The sequence below is a fragment of the Delphinapterus leucas genome, chromosome 2 (genome assembly GCF_059928025.1).
Source record: "Delphinapterus leucas isolate spDelLeu-1000000601 "Yukka" chromosome 2, BTC_Dleu_Yukka2, whole genome shotgun sequence".
In the NCBI taxonomy this organism is placed as follows: Eukaryota; Metazoa; Chordata; class Mammalia; order Artiodactyla; family Monodontidae; genus Delphinapterus; species Delphinapterus leucas.
Window position 1 is genome coordinate 108,149,768 of NC_143130.1, and position 26,143 is coordinate 108,175,910.

General features: G+C 44.3%; 3 protein-coding genes across 10 annotated transcripts; 1 reads left to right on the top strand and 2 right to left on the bottom strand.

Moving 5' to 3' along the window:
- Positions 1–92: 92 nt before the first annotated feature.
- NEDD8 (NEDD8 ubiquitin like modifier) lies at positions 93–9,932 on the bottom strand. Of its 3 annotated transcripts, none has more exons than XM_022553653.3 (4): positions 9,807–9,932; positions 1,291–1,338; positions 1,040–1,122; positions 93–456 (listed from the first exon to the last, which is right to left on the bottom strand). In XM_022553653.3, exons 1-4 carry the CDS (start codon positions 9,822–9,824, stop codon positions 360–362), a joined length of 246 nt encoding a protein of 81 aa, XP_022409361.1. In that variant the 5' UTR covers positions 9,825–9,932; the 3' UTR covers positions 93–359. The 3 variants fall into 3 exon arrangements, with proteins under 3 accessions (XP_022409361.1, XP_022409360.1, XP_089763629.1); XM_022553652.3 differs by having other exon boundaries at positions 9,756–9,932; XM_089907503.1 differs by lacking the exon at positions 9,807–9,932 and adding an exon at positions 3,278–3,456.
- A 104-nt stretch (positions 9,933–10,036) lies between these two features.
- GMPR2 (guanosine monophosphate reductase 2) lies at positions 10,037–16,708 on the top strand. Its single transcript, XM_022553493.3, has 10 exons — positions 10,037–10,436; positions 10,819–10,939; positions 11,081–11,200; positions 13,315–13,398; positions 13,549–13,722; positions 14,556–14,637; positions 14,729–14,835; positions 15,021–15,063; positions 15,745–15,904; positions 16,080–16,708. Exons 2-10 carry the CDS (start codon positions 10,853–10,855, stop codon positions 16,267–16,269), a joined length of 1,047 nt encoding a protein of 348 aa, XP_022409201.1. The 5' UTR covers positions 10,037–10,436; positions 10,819–10,852; the 3' UTR covers positions 16,270–16,708.
- TINF2 (TERF1 interacting nuclear factor 2) lies at positions 14,072–23,973 on the bottom strand. 6 transcript variants are annotated; one of them, XM_089907498.1, is made up of 9 exons: positions 20,066–23,971; positions 19,583–19,687; positions 19,361–19,462; positions 18,720–18,827; positions 18,519–18,615; positions 17,890–18,352; positions 17,737–17,804; positions 17,538–17,629; positions 14,072–15,088 (listed from the first exon to the last, which is right to left on the bottom strand). In XM_089907498.1, exons 2-9 carry the CDS (start codon positions 19,673–19,675, stop codon positions 14,918–14,920), a joined length of 1,194 nt encoding a protein of 397 aa, XP_089763624.1. In that variant the 5' UTR covers positions 19,676–19,687; positions 20,066–23,971; the 3' UTR covers positions 14,072–14,917. The 6 variants fall into 6 exon arrangements, with proteins under 6 accessions (XP_089763624.1, XP_089763622.1, XP_022409198.1 ...); XM_089907496.1 differs by having other exon boundaries at positions 20,052–23,971; XM_022553490.3 differs by having other exon boundaries at positions 19,830–23,971.
- Between the last annotated feature and the right edge of the window lie 2,170 nt (positions 23,974–26,143).

The following is a 26,143-nucleotide window of genomic DNA, read 5'->3' on the forward strand; positions in this document are numbered from 1 at the left end:
CTGTCCTACTCCTTCAGCCTGGTATAACTGAGTGTGCATTGGCCCATTTTGATTTCAGTCACGTTTGTGCAACAGAAGAAAGATTCCAGGAGGCCAGGAAGTATTTTATTGACAACCAGGGACGTAGCCATTAACAGAGGGAAGCACACAGGACTGCAAACTAAAACCCAATAGCCAGCAAGGGCCCTTTGGGCCAGGAACACTGCATCCTGGGGTCCTCACAGTCTCCCACCAACAGACACACAAGACTGGGCATCCAGGAGAGGGGGCAGTGGCCCTGGTGTCCCACAGTGTGAGAGGATACATGATTCCTCATAATGAGCAACAGGGCAAGGAGGTGCAATGGAGGGGGGGGTCCATCACTGCCTAGGACCACCTCCTCCTCTCAGAGCCAGTACCAGGTGGAGGACTGAACCACCTAGTATCTTGTAATCCGCTGCTGTTTTCTCATCGTTCCTGCAGGAAGGGGCAGAAAAAAGAAAAAAGGTATTAGAAGTAAATACCGTCCAGAGCAAGGTTCTTAACCTGGGTTTCACGGATCTGCCTGGGGATCTATGAATGCAGATGAGAAAAAAATTACATCTTTATATTTTTACTAACCCCTAACTGAAATCTGATATTTCTTTCAGTTTTGAACACAGGCAAAAAACCCACAGGGGTATCATTAACAATATGGGTAACCTGTTAACAACAAAAATTAGATATTTTCCTATCATTTCACAACTGTTCGTAGGTATCTTGAAAATCTTTTAAAATTAGTTATTATATCCATCATTAGATCTTAATGAAGTACATATATTACAAACTTGCTTTTTTAGTAGTGTGATAAGTGTATTTCGATCCTATTAGTTTCTTTTGTAATTCCATGCATTTTATTTTATGTCTGCAAAAATCTAATTCTGAGAAGTGGTTCATAGCCTTCATCAAATTGCCAAAGGGTCTGAGACAACAAAAAAAAGGCAGGCCTGCTCCACCTCCAGTACTTGCATCTTCATCTTCACATAAGATGGCCACGCCCTCATTCCCATTCCAAACTTACATCTGTTTACCACTGTAGATGAGCCGCTGCTGCTGTGGGGGGATTCCCTCTTTCTCCTCCACACGCTCCTTGATTCGCTCCACCTTTAGGGGTACAAGTAGTCAGGGGTTGCTCAGGGGGAAGGACCATGGAATGGGAAAGAACAAGAGCTATGCAGAGAGTATGAGAGCGGAAGGACTCAGTTCATCAGCATACCCAAGCAAGTGTACATGTAGGGAGACAGGCATGGAGAGGTACTGGGCGTACATTACCTTGTCTGTGGGTTCAATGTCAATCTCAATCTCCTTTCCGGTCAGCGTCTGAAACAGGCAACGGTTTCATGAATCCTATAGCCCAATATACAATTTGTCTCCTAGGTAAAACATCCTGGCCTAGTCTTGGGGGATCTACTACCTTCTGAGAAACACACATTCTCAAAGCTGATTTGAAGTGTCAGAAGTTTTGACCACACCCGATTTCAGACATTTTTAGGCTGTGAACAACTTTGACAGGGGAAGATTCTGTAAACCATTTGACCCTTTTAATCTCACAGGTCATCTCACCTCCCATTCTGCTAGAATCCAAGAGAATACCATAAATCCTTTAAGACAGCAATGAGAACTGCCCTAAGGAAAGTATTCCTTTGAGAAGGACCTTATCTCATGTACCAATGCTAGAAATTAACATTCAGATAACTCAAAGAATTCGCAAGGACACTGGAGATCACCTCTGACCAACTTTTTTTTTTTTTAATATTTATTTATTTATTTGGTTGTGGGTCTTAGTTGTGGCAGGAGGGCTCTTTAGTTGTGGCTCGAGGGCTCCTCAGTTGTGGCATGCGAACCCTTAGTTGCAGCATGCATGTGGGATCTAGTTCCCTGACCAGGGATTGAACCCAGGTCCCCTGCATTGGGAGCACAGAGTCTTAACCACTGCACCACCAGGGAAGTCCCTGACCAACTTTTTAAGTAATACTAGAATTCAACATTCTATCTCCCATATCTTCTCCAGACTTCCACCTAAATCCTAAATTGCAGCTCTGGTCTTCTTGACTTCTTCTATAGACAAAGGGCTGCTGATATTCAAACACAATAATTATACTCATTGTACACTTATAAACGTGCTTCATCCAATCTAATCTCCCATCCATCCTTGCTCTTCAAACTCCATCTGCACCAGTCTACAGTAATCCATAATTTAGGGGCATTTTCCTTGCTTCTACTGTTTTTCTTGTTGCCATGCCCTCTTCCGCTCTTTTGCAAACCTTCAAGGGACACTTTAAGATTGACGACTTGTCCCCAGTACACTTTAAGAGCCATTACAGCTAGTTGTTTAAGTGTCAAACTCTCCAATTTATACTCCAGCTCCCTAAAGGACAGAGACTGTTCAGTCTTCCTAATTTAAGCACAAAGCACAGTGTTTGACATAGAAGCAGTCAATAAATATTGGTGGAACAGCTAAATACACCAATGATCATGTTATGATCACAGCCAACATTTACTGAACACTTTCCAAGAGTTAGAAACTACGCTGAGTATCTTACATGCGTCAATACATTTAATCCTTGCAAGTACTTGTGAGATATGTACTATTACTATCACCATTTATAGTTGAGGAAAATGGGGTTTGGACAGGTTAAAAAGCATGCCTATGAAGTCAAAAGGAGAGTATGAATCCAAACACAAACTCTCTGGCCCCAGAACCTGAGCTTTCAGCTCTGTACTCAGTACTGCCCAAGTCTGGCTGATCTAGTATTGAGACCCAATGTACACTCCTGTGGTGGACTCACAAAATAACATATGGTTCCTACTTATGATATTCACAAAGACCAGCATGAAGAAAGTACTTAGGATCTAACTTCTCAACCATGAGAATGGTTCACTACTAAGGATATTTCAAAAAATGCAAGAGTAACTCCTTTGGATTGACCTGTTTGGATGCAAAAGAATAAATTACAACAGTAATTTTCAAGTTTCCACCCCAACTCAAGCTGGTCTGTTTGAAAATTTTCAATAGTCTATGCTAAAATGAGAAAAATAATGACAACAATGAGATTTTCATGAAACTAAATATTTTCAGGTGTTAAAATGTCCTTTTATGAAACGACAGTGACAATATATGGTATTTCTTTAGGCTCCTTCCTGACAAAATGAAAAGTATGCAATACCACGTTGTCCACAAATTATCTCAATTTATTGATCATAATACTTTAAATGCAAAGACTCTTTAACCAGACAATTCTATTTCTAGATAACTAACCTTAAGGAAAAACTTGAAATTTGAGTACGTATTCAAAGAGGAACATATGAGGTTTACTGCAACACCCTTCATAAAAGCAAAACACAAGAAACAGCCTAATGCCTATTAATAGGAAAACTATTAAACTATGGTACAGCCATAGAATGATATATATATATATATATATATTTTTTTTTTTTTTTTTTTTTTTTTCTTCTGTACGCAGGCCTCTCACTGTTGTGGCCTCTCCTGCTGCGGAGCACAGGCTCCGGACGCGCAGGCTCAGCGGCCATGGCTCACGGGCCCAGCCGCTCCACGGCATGTGGGATCTTCCCAGACCGGGGCAAGAACCCGTGTCCCCTGCATCGGCAGGTGGACTCTCAACCACTGCGCCACCAGGGAAGCCCTAGAATGATATATTTATTATGCAACAGTTTATACATTAACATGGAAAGATCTAGAGAATGTATGATTATGTATCATTTTCTATATGTAAATATATACATACATACATGCATAGAAGAAAGGATTAAAAGTATACCTATCTCCTAAAATTATGATGATCCTTGAGAAGGGGAGTAGGGTTGAGGAGACCAAAGCTAACTCTCCCTTTATCTGTACTGTCTAATAAAATATCTAATAAAAATATATTCCTTTATCACATGAATATTAATAAATATTCATTCTGATTTAACAATAACAATTTTTAAAAAGTACAAAAGACTCTAACAGAAAGCCTAGAACTGCTCTCCCAAGAGTCAGATGCTTGGGCTTTATGACATTTGAAAAAAATTATTGGTTTATAAAATCTAAATCTCTAGCACTGGTCCTTTGTTTCTGAGATCGACTATAGAAGCCTATGAATGTATCCAGAGAGCAATCTGGCATATGGTGTCCCAGCAATAACACTTCTGGGAAAATAATCCTCTGTCCAAAAATATACCTATGACAATGAATTGCAACTTTTTGAAACTGAAAAACTAGAAACACAATCTAAATATCTCACAATTGAGGGTTAAATAAATTATGGTACAAACACAGGGGGAAAATCACACAGTTCTCAAACAATATTTAGACTAACAGTATAATTCTTATTTTGTAACTAAATAAATAAACACACACATACATGTATTTATATGCTTTCAAAAAAGTTTGGAAGGATGTAGACATCAGTGCTTTTATCTTGAGTTTTGAGATTATGGGTGATTTAAATTATTTTCTTTGCGCTTTTTTGTATTTTCCATTTTTTAATACCATGAATACACTGGGATGAGAAAAAAAATTTTAAACAATGTCCTTGATGAGAGTATAAGGAAACCATTCTGTAAAGCAGCACTGTCCACTAGAGATAGAAACTTAGTGAAAGCCACATATACAATATTAAATATTCTAGCAGCCACATTTTTAAAAGGTGAAATTAATTTTAATATTCTGAAACCCAATATATTCAAATTATTAATATATTTTACATTCTTTTCTTCTAACCAAATCTTCAAAATTCTGTGCGCATTTCATACTGACAGCACACCTCAATTCAGATGATAAGTTATCATCTGAAATACTTGATCTGTATTTAAGTTTCACAATTTACAGTTGAAAAAGTATGTTTACATTCCCAACTTGTTCCAAACAAGTTAAAAGTTTTCCAACTACTGAATAAAGTTTCAGTTCTTATATTAAATTAATTAAATACAAATAAAACAATTGAATTTCTCAGTCTCACTAGCCACATTTCCAGTGGTCAACAGTGCACGTGGGCAAATGGCCACTGTACTGGACACTGCTCAGGGATCCCAGCTAATGTAGGAAGCAACAATAAAATCAGAATATCCCCATTTTGTAACCTCCAATGAAATAATGGATCTAGGCAATGACTAACATCGCAGAAAGCAAAACAACCTGACAGAAGTATGTCACAATACCACCTATGAATTATTCTCACACATGAACAGACAAAAAGGACTAATCAAGCCTCTCGATCTTATTACCAATTGACAGGAAATACAGAGGAAAGAGGAATATATTAAAAGACAGCATGGGAATGTAATCACCAAATTCAAACTATAGGAAACTCTACGGGAACAACCACCTAGATTATTCAACAAGAAAAAAAATGGGGGAAATGGGGAATTATAGGTTTAAAGAGGCCTAAAATACTTATCAACCAACTACAATGTATGAATCTTAGTTGGATCCAGATTCCAACAAATTGTAAAAAACAAATGAGACAATGATAGTGTGAAATCACTGTTGATTTTTTAGGTGTAATAATTATGGTTATGTTAGTAAAAAAAGTTCTTTTTTACAGATAAATACCGAAATATATACCAATAGTATACGCTACGCTATCTGGGACTTGCTCCTTAAAACATAAGGTAAGGAAAGTTGGTGAGCATAAATAAAGTAAGATTGGCCATGAGATGATCGTTTTTGAAGCTTCGTATAGGGTGCATTATTCCTTCTCTCTGCTGTTGTATATGTCTGAAATTGTCATAATTAAAATCATTTAAAACTGAACAATTTTAAAAGATATTCTTGATTTCAATTTTAAAAGATATTTTAAAAGACCATGTCATACTGGATTTCTTCCCTCAAATCTGGTCATTGTGACCTGGGAATACATTCAATGCTATTCAACTAGTCTATGATGAACCTCAGCCTGACATTCTGCTATAAGCACTGTAGGGGATATAAAAGAAATTAAGTGACCCAGCCCTTGCCAACAATTTCTTTCAAGTGAAGATTTACAACCAAGAGACACTGAGACATACAATTAATAGAACAAACCAATACACAAGAAATGCCATACTGAATGTTATCGTCCAAAATACAAGGGGCAGTGACAAAGTGCTGTGGTGAGGGAAAATCAACAGTGATTAATTTAAACCTGAGATAACATTTCACACCCACTAAAATAGCTATAATAAAGATGGGTGCAGAGTAGCTGGAATGCTCACTCATTGTAAGTAGGGATGTAAAATGGTGCCATACTTTGGAGATCTGTTTGGCAGCATCTTTTAAAGTTATACATGACCTAGTAATTCCATTCCTAGGTATTTATCCAAAGGAAATGAAAACATAAGTCCACAAAAAGACAATGTTCATATCATCATTTCTGGCTATTAGAAGCCTCCTTCATAATAGCCAGAAACTGGAAATAACCCAAACGTCCATCAACAGGAGAATGGATAAACAAATTGTGATATAGTCATTTAATGTAGTATTACCAAGTAATAAGAAGGAGCTACAGACACAACAGACATAATGCTGAGTGAAAGAAGCCAGACACAAAAATGATATATTCTATAATTCCATTATATGAAATTCTAAAACAAGCAAAACTAACCTATGGAACTTTTAGAGGGCAGGGGTGAAAATGTTCTAGATCTGTGGCTACATGGGGGTATACTGTTGTTAAAAACTCCTTGAACTTAACCCTTAAGAGCTTTGTGTTTTATTTTACGTTTAAAAAAGCATGAATGAGAAAACTAGGGCTTAGATAGTAAAGACAGGTGCCCAAAGTAATTTGCTAAGAGGAATCAATGCAGGATCTGAGGCTAGGGAATAATATGATGAAAAAGAAGGTTAAAGAAGACCTGTACACTATGATTTTGTACACCGTATTTTGGTATAGACTCTAAACTTTATTATTATTTTTAAAAAATACATATACTTTATTTTTTTAAAGAATTTTTTGATGTGGACCATTTTTTAAAGGCTTTATTGAATTTGTTACAATATTGTTTCCGTTTTATGTTTTGGGATCGAACCCACACCCCCTACACTGGAAGGTGAAGTCTTAACCATTGGACCACCAGGGAAGTCCCTAGACTCTAAACTTTAGAGGGGAATGGCAGTAGGAAATCTTGTTGGAGGTATCCCAATAAGAGGTATTTCTCTGGAGGTATCACAGAGAAATAAAGATATAAGTTAATGAGACCCCAGATGAGAACAAGGGTAATGGGAATAGAAAGAAAATCAACAGAAAGATGTATCAAAAGAAAAATTAGCTTCTATAAGAGAACAATGATTTTAAAGAACTGGGTTCCAGGTAACTGGTAGATTGATGGGATCAATATATGAGATGAGTATTGGGAAGATGGCTTAAGACAGAAGATGCTGTATTTAATTTTAGAAACACAGAGATGAGGTATCAAGAGAAATTTTAAATCACGAGTGTGCCAACTAAAGGATGTCACTTGCCTCCTGGTTCTACAAGAATTAAGTCATTAGCCACTGCAGTCGCTGACTTTCAACCCAGCCTGAAAGGAGTTCAAGGTGGAGACAGGAATGAGGCACATCAGCAATGTGCTCTGGGAAAATTAATAGAACAGGCCTTTAGATAGTTAGGTATTTCCAGGAGAAAATTTTATGAACCCAAACTCTTGCATCTTCCCATACTTAGAAAAGCACTAAAGCCATTAACTAAGATATCTGTTCCTCTTAACTAGCAGCAACCTTCTACCGAGATGTGTGCTTGATTACCCTTTGCCAAAATCACATACATGCTGACCTCCCCCACTTACCTTTGGAGCAGTTCCTCAGTGCTATCTAAGAGGCTGTCTCCTGGGCTAAGGTCCTCAGTAAGTCCCCAAATAAACTGAACTCACAGCTCTTATGTTGTGTGCTTTTCCTTCCGTTGACAAGGGATTTAGTTGTAAAAGATTGCAAAAAGAGATATGGAATAAATTACCTACATGGAGAACGACAGTGGAAGAATGAATAATTCACAAAGGAACCCTGCTAAAAAACCTATCATTTGTATAGTAGTTCACAGCTAATTGCTTTATTTATTTAACATACAAAAATGTATTTAACATACAAAGAAGAAAGAGAAAGATGGAGAGAGAAACCTATTTGAAGGTAGAAAGGAAAGTGTTTTGGGAAAGGAGCCTGACAGTTTTAGAGAAGTACTAAATACAAATGGATTCAAAGAAAGTAGAACCTTGTATACTCCCCAGACAAGCAGAAATGCAGAATGTTAGAAATGCAGAATCTCGGGTTCCGTCCCAGACCACTGAATTAGAATCAGCATTTTAACAAGATCCCCAGGTGATTCTTACACATTTTTAAGTTGAGAAGCCCATCTAGAATACAGTATTTTCTTAAACTGCAGGTCTCAACCCATCAGTGGGTTATGAAATCAACTTGGAATAGAATTCAAAATACCAGAGCATATCACACACAGTTATTTTGTGTTGTATGGGACCATGAGGTAAAATTTTTTTGTGTAGGTTGAGATTTAAAAAAAGGTTTACAAAACACTGAACAAAAGTATAGTAATAACCTCTTCTTTGGACTAAGGGAGGACTAAGAGAAACTGAGAATCCATATGTATTGAAATGACATAAGCATTCACTTGCTAATGTTTCTCAAGACTTTTTGGACAGTGACCCACACTAAGAAATACATATGAACTAATATCACATCCATGCATGTAATATACATACAAAATAAAACCCAAAATTTCACAAACAATCCTCTTGCCCAGAAGTATACCCTGATATCTCTATTTTTTTCTTTTTCTTGTTGCTTGTGACCCACGGACTTATTAAACTGATTTTACCACTAGTGACTGTTTTATAGCTCATTACTCAAAATTTGAAAAACAATGACCTTCAACATGCTGCTTGGCCTCAATCCTTAGCTAAGATGGTGGTTCAGAAGGACTGAAGAGGTTAATGGCTATTATGCATGATAAATACACTAAAGAGCTGATGAAATAACGATAGACTTCCTTGGCAGTTTTTTTTTTTAAATGCTAAACTAACGTTGCACTGCATCAATTGTTAGTTTTTGTCCCTCCCTCTTAAGGCACAAAGGAGGAAATAGCAGATAGGGCTAATGAGGGTTGGAAACTGGTGAAGAACCACGGGAGGCGGGATGGAGATGAAGGAAACACTGCTAGTACCAAGAACTAGGGCACTGATAACTAACCTGCCTCAGTCAAGGAAGTGAGGCTGGTCCAGGATGCTGGCTCAGAAATGCAGGTGCTAACTGAACACGCTCCCAGCTTTGTTTCCTGAAGGCCGGCTGAGATACTACACCTTGGCGACAACTAACAAAAGCTCACAGTCTAGTTCCTGGGAGGCCCCGGTTCCCTAGGCTACGTTTTTGTGCTGTACTCGGAGTAGCCTACGTTAGGGGCTGGGAGAAGCAGGTAACTGGGGCATGAACGATGGAGAACAGAGCTTATTCCAAGAATCCGAGAGAGAGGGGGGCCAAGATGCTGCTAGGCCTTCTCTATGACCGCGGGGGTTCGAACACAGCGAGACCCCGGACAAAGGCGGCCTCCTTCTGGATCAAGGAACGGTCCCGGAATGAAAGCAGGCACAGCACAGACCCCGGGGTCGTCTGGCTGGGCCAGCCCCTGCTCTCGAAGCCCTTTTGGGGACCCCCCCTACATCCCATCAACCCTCGCGCGGAGCCCCGAGGCTGTCAGCCCCCTCCAGGCTCGGGAAAGGCGTGGTTTTCCTTCCCGGCTTCTCCCTTAACGCACAGCGGCCAGCCCAGTACCACTGCGTCTTGGCAAGGCTGGAGGTGCTCCCACCTTCACTTTAATTAGCATCTTCTTCCCAGTTTGGGGCTGCACACAGATAAACTGCTGCTTCTACCGCTGCGATCGCCGATGCAGCTCCCCAGCCCTCAGCCTGTGGGAGTCACTTCTGCTTCCGGGTCACTGCCTGGCTCCACCCCCCCCACCCCCCACCCCGCACCTCGCTCCTCCCACTTCTTTCCACGGGGTTCCGGAAAGGCTCAGGAATGCGTCCGCGTTTCGTTTCTGTGGCGTCGTAAAAAAAAAAACAAACAAAAGGAGGCGGCCCGCCTAGTTACAGAAGAGATGACGCCTCTGCAATTCTGAGAGTCCCCAGCAAGCCGGGGCTAGTATAAAGCGAGGGCGGAACGAACGACTCCTCCCATCATGCCAGGGGGCAGCTCCGCGCGTCCCACCCTGGGAGTTATAGTTCCCTGCCCCTCAGATCCAGCGGCATCCTCAGTGTGTGAACTCTGTTACCCAGAAGGCCTCCAGCACCGAAGCTGGAATTCCTCGGTTACTCGTTCTCTCCGGCAATTAGCGGAACCTGTTAGCGCTGCCCACAAGGCTCAGCGGGGCTGCGCGAGGTTAGTGGCTAATCAAGAGGAGCTTCGGTCAACTGCCACCTGGCCCCGGCGACAGGAAGTGAGTACCCCTATTCCGGAAGCTGGTTTTGGGATCCCACCACTCCTTCTCACTCCCAAATCTGCCTCTTATCCCAAACTGCTCTTTGCAGGGGCGGGAGAAAGAAGAGTAGTGGGGTAAGGAACGCACCATTTAGGGTCACTCACGACTCCATCCCAGTTCTTCTCCCCAACAAATAGTACCTAGGTTGAAGACACCGAGAGTAAGTGAAACCACCCGAGTCTGAGGTGACGGTCTTCAGGGACTATGCCTCGATCAATGCCCTGACCTTCCACAATTTAAGCGAGGAGAGAGATGAGCCCTGCCGCCAGCCCTAACAGAACACTAAGTTCTAAGGGAAAATTGGCTCAGCTACCGCCTCCTGACTTTTCCTACCTTCCAGCCCTCAGATTCGCTGCTACCCTTAGGTGCCTGCCATGCCTCACATCGACAACGACGTCAAACTGGACTTCAAGGATGTCCTGTTGAGGCCCAAACGCAGTACCCTTAAGTCTCGAAGTGAGGTGAGCCTGCTTCTCTAGTTGCTCTTTCTTGATCCCAAGCTCCTGGAGGGCCAGGACTGGGAAAGATTCCTGGCTTTTGCCCTCCTGCAATACTTGTTTTTTGGATAAATGAAATGCTTAGTTTCCTGTTCATATCTGCAGGTGGATCTCACAAGATCCTTTTCATTTCGGAACTCAAAGCAGATGTACACTGGGATCCCCATCATTGCAGCCAATATGGATACTGTAGGCACCTTTGAGATAGCCAAGGTTCTCTGTAAGGTAGGACTTCCCTCATACCCCTTCGTCATGGTGTCCAGTTTTGTGGGCTGACTGCAGAGGTATCTGCATCCCCACCCCCATCCCAGGTCAACTCTGGCAGTTAACAGTTAGGATGCTCAATTTCTGTTTTTGCAGTAGTATTAAGGCCCCTTTATCTGATAACTTTAAAGGGCCATCTGAGTTAATGAGATTCAAAGCTAAATTTTGCCCCCATTTTAACAGAACTTTCCCTTTTCTCCTGTCCAGCAGTTTATACATCCTGCCAACTTTTCCCACCACCCAGATCACCCTCTCCAAATCACCGGCATCCCTCTTTACACTATTGTTAGGATACTCAGCATTCACTGTTTTAGTCCAGAAACTAGATATAGTTTGAGCATTCAAAAATTCCTAACTAGAAGATCCTAGAGAGAAGAAGTTTATTTTCTTTCATGCCTGTTTTTTTTTTGTTTTTTTTTTTTTAATCTTCCTCTTCTTTAAGTCCTAGGTTCCTGGGTGTTTCTGGGATGTGCCCAAAATGGAATGTGTTTTTCTTATATACAGGTTATTGCTCATTTTCAAAATGGAAGCTGCTGCTCCTTTCAGTAATATTACCTGCCTCTATATTTGTAGCTGAGAAGGTAGATAGTTTGGGCATCCTGAGGACATATGCACTCTTCTGGTTAATCCAGGTAGCCCTGGTTGATGGATTCTGCTGCTGCTTGTGGCTCTGTCAGCCTTAAGGACTTCATCTCCCTTTCTCTATTTTTGATTGCTGTAAGTCTCTGTGGAATGTCTGCTGTCATTTCTCTGAGGTTCATAGTTATGCAGCTTTAGTACTGTATTACTATTGCCATTTACCAACTGCTTAGGAATCCCACTGTTGCCCGTTGTCCACCTGGCCTGTCCAATAGAGTTAAGGAATGGTGAATCTGACTTCAGTGTTAACAAATGTCCTATAATGTATGGACCTTGCCGGGACTGTCTTGATGCTTTATGCTGAGACTGGCTTTTCATTACTGCTGAGTGCTGAAGAAATCAGATTTTAGAGATACAGCCAAGTCTCAGTAATAATTAAAAGTTTGGATGCAAGCAAGGATCTTTTTCTAGATCTCTAGCTTGGTATGTAATTGGATATGCTCATCATGCCACCCTATGCCAGTATATCTCCAAGGTCTGCTGGCCTCCTAGAGTGATTTTTGTCTATTAGCATGTTGATGGCAGAGTGTTGCTGAGAAAGCACAGTTCTGTACCAGCGTTAGCTAGGTAGTGTTGATGATGATCTCTGAGCATTTGCACTTCCTTACTGCTGGCTGATGCTTGACTTCCTTGGGTCTCTTGTCTGTTGCAAGATTTGTGCTGTCTTGTCTATTTGCATGTCTGCACTTTTAAATCACAAACACCAGCATTCACAAGTGGCCTTTGAATGCCTTTCTCAAAGTATTGGGATGTTATTTGCAATTTGTTGTGCTAGGAAATACAAGTCTGATGAGTCATTATATCCTTGAACTTGGTTGACTGAAATAGACTGAATGAGATAGACTTTTCAGGTTGGTCCATGTCTCAAGAAAATTTGTCCTTTACTTTAGCAGAGATGGAGAAAGGGTAGCACCTTATTGACTGTTAACCTTAAGGCCTTACCTCTTGTAATTTTGTGAGCATTTAGGCTTACTGAATTACTGCTGGTAAATGGACCAGAAGATACCGCAAGTAGGTTAGCTCCGTACTAGGTTATCATAGGAGGGGCTGAGTCAGTGCAGGCAGACACTGGCTCCGTCCAGCCTCTTCATGGTTCTTTCTTGTCTACTGCTTGTCCCACTGCACCAACAGCTTGTCCTTGTCACCTTTTAACTCAGAAGCGCTGTACGTGCTGGCAGGTGAAATCCAATCCAGGTGACTTTAGTACTTTGGTGGGAGTGTTGGGCAAGTACTAGCTTATGGGGAAAAGCCCGACTGCATTTGTAGAGAGAACAATGGTGGAACTGAGGTTCGAGCTCAACCACTGACTTCTTCAAGTTGCTCCTTCCAGACTTCAGTCCTTTTGTCCCTCAGATAGGATAATATAAAGGTCTATTTTTAGAAAAAGAGACTCTTAATGAAGTTCCCTCCTTTTTGATGGCTCTTTCTTCTCCCAGTTCTCCCTCTTCACTGCTGTCCATAAGCACTACAGCCTCGAGCAGTGGAAAGAGTTTGCTAGCCAGAATCCTGACTGTCTTGAGGTAACAGTGGTCCTCCCCTGATCCACTCCTTAGCCCAGTCTTCCGGGAATCTTTGTTTGGCTTCCTGGGGACCAGCCCTTACCTCCCCACCCCTGTTGGCTAACCAACCAGGTCATTTCTTACATGCTAATGGCCCTGTTTCTCACACAGCATCTGGCTGCCAGCTCAGGCACAGGCTCTGCTGACTTTGAGCAGCTGGGACAGATCCTGGACGCTATTCCCCAGGTGAAATATATATGCGTGGACGTGGCCAATGGCTACTCTGAACACTTTGTTGAATTTGTAAAGGATGTGAGGAAGCGCTTCCCTGAACACACCATCATGGTATGTCTCTACTACCCTGTAGTGGGTCCATTCCTCTCCTTCCTCCACTCTTTCCCGCCACACCATTTTGTTACACCAGTTCCTTTCTCCTCTGCTGCATTTCCTAGTCCGCTTAATCATGTCACTGGGTGATGATCCATGGTTCCATGCTTTAAATGTTTGTGTACTGGCCAGTGCCGTCTTCTCCGAACCTTGATACCTAGTCTACCTAGTCTTTGTAAATCCAGTGTCCGACATCACTCACTAAACCACAATGGAACATTTCTGCATCGTACATACCTCTGGTACATACACACCTGCCCAAAGGTATGGAGAGATACTACAGTTATATTGAAGGGGATGCATGAAATGTTGTTTTATTTTATTTTATTTTTACAAGCTCAGGGGAGTTATGACAACGCCTCACTTTCTCCGCAGCATTGAGTGGTCTCTCTGTTCTGTCCATCAAAAGCAAATACAATTGTGTAGATGGGTATTTAGCCGACATTACCATGTCCTCCCCGTTTCCCTGAAGCCAGAGAGGTTTCATGACATAACAGCTTAAGCAAAGGATGTGTTTGGGTCTTTTGGAGGGGAGGGGGAGATAAATCTACTGTAAATCAGATGTGAGCTTGTTCCAGTTGGACCCCCGCTTTACCCTAGTACAACGGTGACACTGGCCACTCACCCCCTTACCTCAGCTTGGAAAGCAGGGTCCTTTGAAGTGACTGGTCTAAAAGCCCTCAGAAGGCCCAAGTAGAGGGAACCAAGGTACTCTTCTTTGTAATAATGCTGGAAGCACACGATCGGCTCTTTCTGACCCTAAGAATGCTGTTTTGATGCTTCTGTCCCAGGCAGGGAATGTGGTAACAGGAGAGATGGTGGAAGAGCTGATTCTCTCTGGGGCTGACATCATCAAAGTGGGAATTGGACCAGGTAAGCTGGTTCACTGGGGGCCACTGGCCACCGCTTCAGTGGCAGACACCTGTGGAGAACTTGCCTCTCATTCTTGTCACGTTCTTCTCAGGCTCTGTGTGTACCACCCGGAAGAAGACCGGAGTTGGGTATCCACAGCTGAGCGCAGTGATGGAGTGCGCAGATGCTGCCCATGGCCTCAAAGGCCACATCATTTCCGTAAGGCCAAGAGCAGGGTAGGGTATGAGGCTGCCAGACATCTGGGTTCTCTGCCAGGTCTGGAGGCTCTGGTAGAGGTGGATCAGGACTCCTGGGTTCCTGTCAGCTTTGAGGTGGGCCACTGGGACCTCCTAGAGGGCTTGGGGCATCCATACTCTCCCTTCATAGTGCTCCTTACTTTGCAGGATGGAGGCTGCAACTGTCCCGGGGATGTGGCCAAGGCTTTCGGTAAGGAGGGCACAGAAGGAGGATCCTGTAGAAGAGGATAAGTCACCTCTGAGGGTCTAGGATCAGGCTAGGGAAGTCTAAGAAAGCTGTTCAGATTCTTTTATAATGACTAGTGACCCAGAAGCCTGTGGTGTCATCTGGGGCAAACCAGCAGGGGAAGTCCTGAGACTCTGATGTGGACTCTCCTAATGTGGACCAGGGCCATCTGCATCATCCCCTGGACTGCGGGACAGTGCAGATGCCGAGCCCCACCCTGGACCCATGGCATCTGGCTCTGGGGAGTGGGGCTACAGATCTGCATTTTCCCAGCTTCCTAGGTGATCCTTGTTCACACTGAAGTTGGAGAGCTTTGCTCTTGGGACACTTGAAGTGAGTCTTGTTCGGCTGGGCAGAGTAAAAAGAGGTGACCAGAAGATGGCGAAAGCAGCAAAAAGGAGAGAGCAGAAGCCAGGCAGGGCGTCTCCAGAGGCTCTATTTTAAATATTTGGAAAGTCCACTGAGGAACAGAAGCCAGGGCAGAGTAGGCCTGTGCACTGGATTGTGGGCCAGTTAGGGAAACAAAACCAGGAAGATGCCAGAATCATTGGCAGGCCTGAGAATTTTGTGTGAGTTGCTTCTGAGGGTGACCATGTTGGAACCTGGGCCAGATTCATCTCTTTCCACTCTTGTTGGTGCTGGCAGGGGCAGGGGCTGACTTCGTGATGCTGGGCGGCATGCTGGCTGGGCACAGCGAGTCAGGTGGTGAGCTCATCGAGAGGGATGGCAAGAAGTACAAGCTCTTCTATGGCATGAGTTCTGAAATGGCCATGAAGAAGTATGCCGGGGGCGTGGCTGAGTACAGGTAGGTGTGGAGGCCAGAAGCTGAGGGTTCTTGGAAAGCGTGACTTGCCAAGTAAAGTGGTGGCAGAACTTGGAAGAAAAGTGATGAACAGGGACTAAATCCTAGAGATTGGGGAAGAGTCACTGGGCTTAAGAAATCCAGACAGAAAAGGTAAGAAAGCTTTTCCTCTTCTAAGGGCCTCAGAGGGAAAGACAGTGGAGATGCCCTTTAAAGGGGATGTGGAACATACTATCCGAGACATTCTTGGAGGCATCCGCTCCACCTGTACCTACGTGGGAGCAGCTAAGCTGAAGGAGCTGAGCCGGAGAACTACCTTCATCCGTGTCACCCAGCAGGTGAATCCGATCTTCAGTGACAAGAGCTAGACCTGAGCAGTTCTGCCCTCCCAGGGCGCCAGCACCCACCACAGGGCTCCCCAGTGGGCCCCTCTCCCATCCCAGCTACTAGGGCTATTACTTGGTCATTTCCTATCCTCTCTCTGCTAAGGGCTCCTGCAGTATTCTGTACTTTATCTGCACATGCAAAATGCCCAGGGCACCCACTGGGGAGGAAGCAAGGAAGGCAGGCTGAGAAAATAAAGTTAAGATAATCAAATGGGAATCTGGGGACCCAGAATCCTGAAGATTATTAAAAGGAAAAGATGCTGATTCATACATAAGTGTTTTATATGGCCTTGGTCTGGAAGAGGTGGGCTTTTAGAATCATGTTTTGTTAATCAGATTCATTAAATAGATCTTTGAATATCTACAAAGCTCAGAAGTGTTTATGTATTTTAAATACCTCAATAAAGAGAGATCCCAATGACTTTGAGATTCTGGGGATTTCTGCACAAGGATGGCATCTGGGTGCTGCTGCAGGGCAAGTGGAGGAGTTGGCACTGACCCAGTGGAGTCAAGGACAGTGAGTGCCCTTTCCATGAAGCATCTCCATTCTAGTGCCACCACCCCCAAGTAACCTGGCAGCGTGAGAATTTACAAGTATATTCTGGCATCAGACCACACACAGTATTTTCAGAATAGCAAAAGGAAATTTCTCTTCTAGGCTCTCAGCCCTGGTAACCCTTTTGGGCATGTCTGAACAACACTCTCCAAGGGAAGTAAAATGGCAAAGGGATCCCCTTCCAGCCCTGGAGAGGCCGGTTCTGTTTCTAAGGAATGACCTACACTGACCTTATAGAAGCCTTAATTCCCCTCCCTCAAACTAAGACAGTGTTTTAACAAATCCAAAATTTAATTATTAAGTATTACAAAGTAACTTTAGCAATATAGTCAGGCAACCCAAGCCTGGACTTCCACTTTATTACCCCTAAACTGCGTGAGAGCTGAGGAGGAAGGAGACAGGCAGAGTGCCGTGGGCATTCCAGTCTAATCACAGCAGTCTAGAACTGTCTGTATGGTTAGGAAGAGGGACAGACACACCACTGGGGCCAGAAGTGGGGAGGTATTCACAGAAGGTGGGGATCAGGGTGTCAAACTTTGTCTTCTGATAGTTTTCCAGAGAGTCCTGCAGAGAAGGGAGCAGGGAGATCCTATCATCACTGAAACATGCCCTGAGCCCTCCATATCCTGCATCATATGGCTTTCTATCTCATTCTGCCCGCCCCTTCCCCAGCTTTCCATTCCTTCCTACTCACCCTTCCTTCCCTCTGGCCATTTTCTTCCTCATCGGAGTCCAAAACCAGGTCCCCTATAGTAATGTCAGAGCTGCACAGAGATGGAGGACGCACTGCAGGGAGGAAACCAGAGTCCAAGTACTCTTCTCAGTGAACACAGGACCTCAAGGGTCCCCAAGAGAGGAGGCTGTCTGATCTGGTCCTGACTCAGGATACCTACCTGACTTCCTGGCCCTAGGAGGCGATAATGACAATCTCAGGGGTTCCATGGGGCAATCCAAGCAGTTCCTAGGGTGGGAGCAAGCAAGACAGGGTGAAAGGAAAGCAGGCAGGGCATGTGCTGCTAGTAGGGAGAAGCAACTGTTGTACTTACTCCTTTTGCTCTGAGGCAGACAAGTCATTTGGGTTCTCCTTCAGAGCCCTTCCTCCCAGGGTCTTGGACGGACTCCTAGACTTGCCAGTCGAGGCTGCTCTGGTGCCCACAGCACCTGCTGGGTCTGCTGTGTGTGTCCCATGTTCTTCCCTGTTCCCAGGCTTAGATATGACCTGCGTTGGTGAACCCAGATTCCTAAAGGGGAACAGCATGACTGTGGGGCGCTCCTTATGGCCTCTGCTAGTGGATGCCCACCGGGACTGGATTCTTCGCCGGCCTAGAGGGGCCAGATTGAAATGGTGGCCAGTCAAAGTTTCCGGGTGCTTCCTTGAGGCTGGATCCTGAGGAAGGTGTGGGCCAGGCCGGGCTTTTGGCAGAGGGTCGTGGAGTGCTGGTGTTGGTTGCTGAGGAGGACTCTGCTCCATGGGCTCTGTCGTGTTCACTGAATCAGTAGCAAAGCACTCTGAAAAAGAAAACAAATCTCTTTAAAAAGGCAATATAGTAACACATGGACTCAGTCTGGTTTTTACGCCTCAGGCCCATGTAACCCTTCCAATAGGCTGCCTCAAAAGGTTGCAAGCTAAACACTCAACCCCCAAATTCTTAGTTCTCCTAGATGGTCCTGGTACCTGGAAGTGGCCACCCCATGTCCACACCATATTGGCTCAAGACAAAAGAAGAAGTGATAGAAACTCCAGGCTGCATCCAAGTCAGCACATCCTGAAGCTGTGGGCAGGGAGAGAGGCATGAAGACCACAGGCCTTGATACAACTCCACCCCCTACCCCCCACCCCAGCATTCTGCCCTTATGTGTTTTGCCCTAGCAAAACCTGCTGTGCCTGCAGTGTAGGCAGTGCTTTTTCCAACTGACACAGGTATTCAAAAAACAGCTTTTCCATGGCAGCCAGAAAAAGCTCCCCGTACTCTTGTTCAAGTTCCTGCAGGAGGAAAAGAAGCAGGTCAACACACCATTGTAAAGCAATTATATTCCAATAAAGATGTTAAAAAAAATAAAAATAAAAAAATAAATTATGTTGTACATTGTTGATGAAAGTATGTATACACTGAAGAAAAAAGCCTGAATGAATCTTCTCGATTAAAATCAGTAATGTTATTTATATTAAGCATTACTAATTTAAAATTGGGTAAACAACAAGGTCCTACTGTATAGTACAGGGAACTATATTCAATATCTTGTGATGAACCATAATGGAAAAGAATATAAAAAAGAATATGCATATGTATAACCGAATCACTTTGCTGTACAGCAGAAATCAATACAACATTCTAAATCAACTATGCTTCAATTAAAAAAAAGATTCAGTTGTACATTTTGAATGGGTAAATTGTGTGATATATAAATTTTATATCAATAAAGATGTTTTAAAAAGTTAAAAAAAAAAAAGGAAGCAGGTCAGAAGAGGACTAGAGAGAACAGCTACGCCATAGCTTCCAAAGCAGCCAGTCCCACCTGTAGCTTCGAAGCCAAATCAACAGAGGCTTCTGCCAGCTGCTTCACCTGCTGGCAAAAGGTTTCCTGAGCCTCTGAGATCTTCCTCAGATCCTGCTTTGTCTGTTGAGGGTAAGGAAGGCAAACAAGTTAGGGGCACGAGAATCCAGTGACCGGGAGGAGGAGCAACTTTGTTGCACCGCGTGTTAAGTGGAGGTAGGGCTTGCTCCAGGGACGACTCACGGCTTTGGGGTCCCGCACTGTAGGTCCAGACTCTGGGAAGTGGCGATGCAGGGCATTCAGAACCTGGGCCCAAGGCCGGCCCTGCAGGATCATATCCACCACCAGCTGTGAAGGGTGCTGAGCTCAGAATCCCCACGTCCGGGCAAGCTGCCCTTTTCCAACCGGTTCCACCCCCAAGCAGTCGGCCCAGGACAGGTCCTCGCATCCCGTCCCTTTCCCCTCTACCGGGTCCTACTGACTCCAATACCTTGGCCTTTAGGCCCATACACAGGCGTTCATGGTGCCGGTACCGAACCAAGCCGGGGGCAGCAGCGCGCAGGGATCGCAGAAACTCCAATACTCGCGGAAAATGCTCCACGTAGCGTCCGCGCACGACTTGCCAGCAGGCAGCGGCTACGAAGCGAAGAGCGGCGGGACCGGCCCCAGGGGGCGTGGCCATGGCCGGCGGGCCCCACCCCAGGAGCCGTACCTTTGTGTTCCTACCTCTGGCAAGGCTTCCCGCCTCCTCCTAGGGGCGCGGTTTCCGGTGGCCCTCACAGGCTCGGCTATTTCGGTCTGCGCCGGATAGTTCGCGATCCGAGACTGCGCCCTCCCATGGGCCACCGGAATCCCGGGGTTTTCTCCAACTCGGGCTGGAGCCTGAATGGAGAAGCTGGCCAGCTCCACTGGCAACAGGTCGTTCTGCCTTAAACGCCGCCGCTGTCTCGAACTCAAAGGCTACTTCGCTTCCGGCTCCGCGACCAGTTTCCCTACCCGGGAGAAGGGTGGTAGTAGAACCAATGGGCCGCCAGACAGGGGAGACGTCACGCGCGTCATAAGGCCGCGCCCCGGCAGATCCGGCGGCGCTGCCGGGCCCCGACCCCGCTGCCTGGCACTTCCGACGGCTGCTGAGCAGCTGGGACCGGGGACCTGGGCCCCGCCTCCGGCCCTTTCCCGCCTCCGGCCCTTGCATTTCTTCGCGGAGCCTGCAGAGAAGGCCCGTCGTTCTCTGAGGTCTTGACTTTCTAGTCTGTAAAGCGAGACTTATGCCACTTTCCCTCTCCATCGTCTTCACCCTCTCAAATACGATTCCTTAAATCCCAGCGCCCAAACCATCGCCTGCAAAGCCTTCCCCGGGCGGCGCGCCGCTTGCAGTAAGAGTTCAACTCTTTTTTTTTACAGAATGGGAGAGGGCGCCCGCCTTTAAAAAATAAAATTCAAAGTTTGAAAAGATACATCAGATTGTTAATCTGGTTTTTTTCTAGATGGTGAGACTGCAGGAAATTTTTGTGCTTTTCTGTGTTTGATATCTTTCTTTTTAATCGTGTAGTTCTAAAATAAATAAAATAGATTTCCATTTTCGAATTTCTGTTGTGCGCTTACTCCAGTCAGCCCCCTAATACAGTTGACCGTTTTACTTGTCTTTCTCCTGGTCACCCTTCCTGGTGTCTCTCCTTATTTCCATTGTCAGGGACGGAATCTTGGCACACAGTGTATATTTTTTGTTGACTGAATTAATTACCTGCTCTGACTACCTTACAGAGATTTAGTGAAACTACCCTTTCCTTGGGCCATCTCCTTTCTTAGAGATAATGGCTCCTATATCCCTCCCTGTCTCCACTCAAGATCAGTCTTCTGAGGTGAGCCACACATTCGACTGCCCTTGGGACATCTAGCTGGAAGTTCCAAAGTACCCAAATCGGACATCTACGAAATTCTAGTTGTCTTCCTTTTTACTTTTACCTTAATTTATTCTTTCCTTAAAGTTCTGCCTTTATGTAGATCTGAGTTTCTGACCTATGTCACTTTCCTTCTTTCTGAAGAATTTCTTTTAGCATATCTTGCAAGTCAGGTCTTGGCTACAAACTCCCTCAATTTTTGTTTGATAAAGTATTACTCTTTCACTTTTGAGAGATAATTTTGCTGGATAAAAAAGCCTAGGTTGGTGGGCTTTTGTTCCCTCAACACTTTAAACATTTCACTGCACTCTCATCTTGCGTGGTTTCTGAAGAGAAGTCCGATGTAATTCTTTTTTTAATATTTATTTATTTATATATTTATTTGGTTGCTCCAGGTCTTAGTTGTGGCAGGCAGGCTCCTTAGTTGTGGCATGCGAACTCCTAGTTGCAGCATGCATGTGGGATCTAGTTCCCTGACCAGGGATCAAAACTGGGGCCCCTGCACTGGGAGCGCGGAGTCTTACCTACTGCGCCACTAGGGAAGTTCCCCCACTGCCCCGGAGTAATTCTTATTCTTGCTCCTCTATAAGTAAGATGTCCCCCCTTCTACCCCTCAAGTTTTGTTCAAGGTTTTCTCTTGGTCTTTGACTCTCTGTTCATCCTTCTTATAAGGACAAGAGTGAGAACTTTTAAGCTCCTTACATGCCAGACTGAAAACTGGAAGTTGTCTTCCATTTTAAATTCTACTCTTTCTCCTGGCCTCTGTATTTCTGTGCATGGCACCTTTCTTTACCCATGAGTCAGAAAACAAGACCTGTTTAACTCTGTCCTCTCTCTTCTCCAAATCTAAACCCTCACCAAGTCTAATCAGTTCTACTTCCTACAGAACTTTTAAACCTACCCCCCCTTTTTTTTCATTCTCACTGACTGTATCTTATTTCAGGTTCCCTGTCTCTCACATTGAGAAGACTCTAATCTTCTCACCTCCAGCCCAACTCCTAATTTCTTTTCCATGTTGCTTTCATCATAAACCTGCTGAAATGCAAAACTGATCATATCATCCCTAACTGAAAGCTCTCTCTTACTTTCAAAAGAAAGTCCAAATTCCAAAATACGGCAAAAGGATTTTTAATGAACTGGCTAAGTTTACCTCTTCATCAACATTCCTTGCCACTTTGCACTTATCATGCCTCCCCTTCAATTGGATTTGGATTTTCCAAATATGCTGTGTTGTCTCATATTTTGTGCTTTGCATATACTGGATGATTCCTCTGTCCTTCTCGCCTCTTGGACTTGACTTTTTTTCATCTTTTGTGGCTCATCTGATAGCTACCTCCATGAAACCCCTCATGTTCTCTTCCCAGACTCCTCAGCATCACCCTGTACATCTTTTTTTTTTTTTCCACACTGCGTGGCGTGTGGGATCTTCATTTCCTGACCAGGGATTGAACCTGCGCCCCCTGCAGTGGGAGTGCGGATTCTTAACCACTGGACTGCCAGGGAAGTTCCCCCCCACCCTACATCTTTTTATCACCACCACTGTCATGCAGAATCTATTTTGCATTGTTGTTGTAAGGATTAAATGAATTAGTAAATATAAAGCACTTAGAACAGTACCTGGCTCCTACTAAATACTACATACGCATTTACTGTATTTTGAATGTTTTCGTGTCTGTCACCCCCACTGTTGGGAGCCCCTTGCGGGAAGGACTTGCTTCTTTCTCATACATGTTATGTCACTAGTGCCTTATGCAGTTTCTGGTTCATGTGTTCATGGCTAACATGAACAGCTCCTTTGTTAGTCCTCTGTGTCCTGCCCCAGGAGCCCCTTGTCTTGCAAACCTTCTCAAACTCAAAGGATCAAGAAGACTAGAGGTTGGCACTTAGAACATTGGGAACTCGTGGCTACTCCTGGCCCAAGAAGGGTGGAGGCAAGGAGAGCATGGAAAAAGTACAGAAAGAAGAAAAATGGAAGGTCATTGTCCTAAATAATAAGCGTGCATAGGAGTCAAACCCCTTAGTGAGTTTATTAAAATACAGACTTGGCCTCTGCTCCAGGGATTCTGATTCATGAGGTTTATTCTGGGGCCCAGAAATCTGAATTCTTAATAAACACCTCAGATGATTTTAATGCAAGTGGTCTGGGATTATGCTTGAATCCTGGGGTAAGAGAACAGTTTCATTCAAACCAAAGCCCAGATCCTCCAAAGGTCACCCAAAGGAAAATTTCCACGTAGAAGAGAGCTATACAAAGGGTGTCTCTGAGCCTCACCTTTCCTCACAGTTTCCTTTCTCTGGTGAGGGACACTAGTCCCTGTATCAGTGGATGGGACCACCTATCTGTCCTGTTCCATGAGCCAGAAACCTGGTGTTTAGCTTTACTGCTCCTTTCCACCCTCCACCCAGCCACATCCCATCCTTCCCCAAACCCTGTGAATTTTCCCTCCTAGATATTTCTCCAAGTTTTCCACCTCTGTCTCCAGCACCACTACTCTGGCCCAAATCACCATCTCTAGCATAAAATATTACAACTGTCTTCCAATCTGTGTCTCTGCATCCACTCCAGCCCCGCTCCAATCCATTACCTGACACCACAGGCAGAATAATCTGTTCAAAACACACAATGTGATCATGTCACCTCCAATTCCTTAAACCTTCCAAAGGCTTAAAGTGGCCTATGGGGCCCCACAAGGCTCTGCCCTGCATCTCTCAGCTTCACCTTCTCCAATCTGTCCCTTGCTCTCCTTGCTTTAGCCACACCATCCTCCCCCTCCTCCTCCTCTCCCTCCTCCTCTACCCTCCCCCTCCCCCTCCTTCTTCTCCCTCTCCCTCTCCTTCTTCTTGTTTTGTTTTGGCTGCACTACGCGGCATGCCAGATCTTAGTTCCCCAACTAGGGATCGAACCTGTGCCTCCTGCAGTGGAAGCACAGAGCCCTAACCACTGGATCTCCAGGGAATTCCCCACACTGTCCTTCTTTTAGTCTTGTTTACTCTTCTAGATGCCCTTCCACCACAGGATCTTTGCACAGGCTATTCCTTTTGCCTGGAGTGATTTCCCTTCCATCTCTACCTACCTATCCTCCAGGTTCACCTCTCTAGGTAAAGCTTTCCTAACCACCGCCACCAGGCCAGGTCACACACCTTCACCATAAACGTCAGAGCTCTGTAGGTACTCTCCTTTGTCTTGTGCAGTTATTCAATTAATCTGTTCCTTTCTCAGACTGTAAGCTCTGTAAGGCAGGAACTAGGTTTGCCCTGTGTTCTAGCACTTTGCCCATTGCTTGGCACATGTCATTGAATATTTGTTAAATGGGTGGAGGAATGGGTTCATTATCTGCTACTATGGCTGGACCCTGCCAGTCAGAGTCTCCTGTAAAATTCTGCACCAGCTGTAGACAAAGATATAAGTCATAACTTATAAAATTTTTCTTTTAAATTTGTAATTAACTCCACCTGGTTTATTGTCAGGAAGATAAAATCTTCCTTTTGATGTTTTTACCTTTCCCAGAATTTCCTAAGAATTGTGACCAAAAGGGCAGAACTTCCAGCTTCCATGCCCGTTTGGGGAGAGCTCTGCTGCCTACAGGGTCTGCCATGCTTCTTCCACCCACTCAATGTCATCTTAGAAAACCAACAACAGGGATTCGTACTTGAGCTCTCAGGACTCTACATCCAGGTCCAGACTTTTCTCCCTGGCCTAAGGGGCTGCAGGAGCTTCCAGCATTAGCCCCAGACTTTGCCAAGTCAAACCCACCTACATGGGATTCATGCACCCTGGTATCCAGCCTAGTTCTCCAAGGCTGGGATGGTTTCTTTCCCGGCTATTGGGCTTCAGTTGAAGCTACCATAGTCCACACTAATGTTCCCAACTTTAAATCTTGGGCCAGAAGGAACTGATAATACTGGGTCTTTACACTCAGGAAAACCTGGGCTACTGATGCAAAGAATCCACCTCCTCCCTAGTGATCAACTTTGTATACCAGGTGTCCCAGGAGAACCAAAACTGGTGACCAAGACTCAGAGATAATGACTGCCTTATCACTGTCCAGAAGGCATCAACTAAGTCGGCAACTCTAGTGGATTTCTTAAAACCAAGACTAAGAACACTTCTCTTTGTTAAAAAAAAAAAAGCACTCTGTAATGTAAAGGAAATAATCATATAAATAAATGAAAATGGCGTTAAATAGGTTTCCCTAGTACAGTTTTCTGAGGTACAGTCCAAGTAAGAGCTCTGCCCTGCTTGTCACTACTCAGCTCCCCGAGTGCCCATTTATCTCTCTCTTTCCCAGACCTGGTCTAGTTATCCATCGTGCATTCTTCCCGCAAATGCTCCAAAACACAATCCTCCACTGCACCCCTAAGCCCCCAGACTCCCCATCACCCTCCAATTTAGTTCATTTTCCATTCAACAGATATTTAATGAGCATCTACTGTAAGTCACAATGAGTAAGCATAAGAGAGATAAGGTCCTTGCCCTTACATTCTAGGGGAGGGGAACCAGAGGTCTAAGAACAAATTAAGCTGGAACAACAGGGATTCTGATGCTTACCCCCAGAGAATTAAAGGAGATGATCTCCATAAAGCACCCAGTTTGAGCTTAACTCATAGTAGGAGCTCAACGTATATTTGTTTCTTTCCCTCTAGCTGTTTGGAGAATAGCATTCCTTTCCCATTTTGTTGTTGTTGTTTTGTTTTTCTTTTTGAGGCTTTCAAGCATTTGTGAGCTCTAATATATACAGGGGACCAAGGTAAAATGAACAAATATGAAGCAAGTTACAAAGTTGTTAGAAATCTTAAGCTCTCACATTTTCCTGGGAGCTCAATAAAAAGAGATACTGTTGCATTACTGCTCAACCTTTCTGGAAACTAACTTAATAAAATGTATCAACCACCTTAAATGTGC

Excerpts from the sequence above, each read along its gene's own strand:
- NEDD8 (XM_089907503.1), bottom strand. The coding sequence starts at position 3,349 with ATGAAGGGTGTTGCAGTAAACCTCATATGTTCCTCTTTGAATACGTAC. Across the intron at positions 1,339-3,277 it reads ATTTCAAGTTTTTCCTTAAG|ACGCTGACCGGAAAGGAGAT; the intron begins GTTAGTTATCTA and ends TGCCTGTTTCAG. Across the intron at positions 1,123-1,290 it reads ACATTGAACCCACAGACAAG|GTGGAGCGAATCAAGGAGCG; the intron begins GTAATGTACGCC and ends GTACCCCTAAAG.
- GMPR2 (XM_022553493.3), top strand. The coding sequence starts at position 10,853 with ATGCCTCACATCGACAACGACGTCAAACTGGACTTCAAGGATGTCCTG. Across the intron at positions 10,940-11,080 it reads CCCTTAAGTCTCGAAGTGAG|GTGGATCTCACAAGATCCTT; the intron begins GTGAGCCTGCTT and ends TCATATCTGCAG. Across the intron at positions 11,201-13,314 it reads TAGCCAAGGTTCTCTGTAAG|TTCTCCCTCTTCACTGCTGT; the intron begins GTAGGACTTCCC and ends TTCTTCTCCCAG.
- TINF2 (XM_022553490.3), bottom strand. The coding sequence starts at position 20,021 with ATGGCCACGCCCCCTGGGGCCGGTCCCGCCGCTCTTCGCTTCGTAGCC. Across the intron at positions 19,688-19,829 it reads GTATGGGCCTAAAGGCCAAG|CTGGTGGTGGATATGATCCT; the intron begins GTATTGGAGTCA and ends CACCCTTCACAG. Across the intron at positions 18,616-18,719 it reads CTACACTGCAGGCACAGCAG|CTTCAGGATGTGCTGACTTG; the intron begins GTTTTGCTAGGG and ends CCCTGCCCACAG.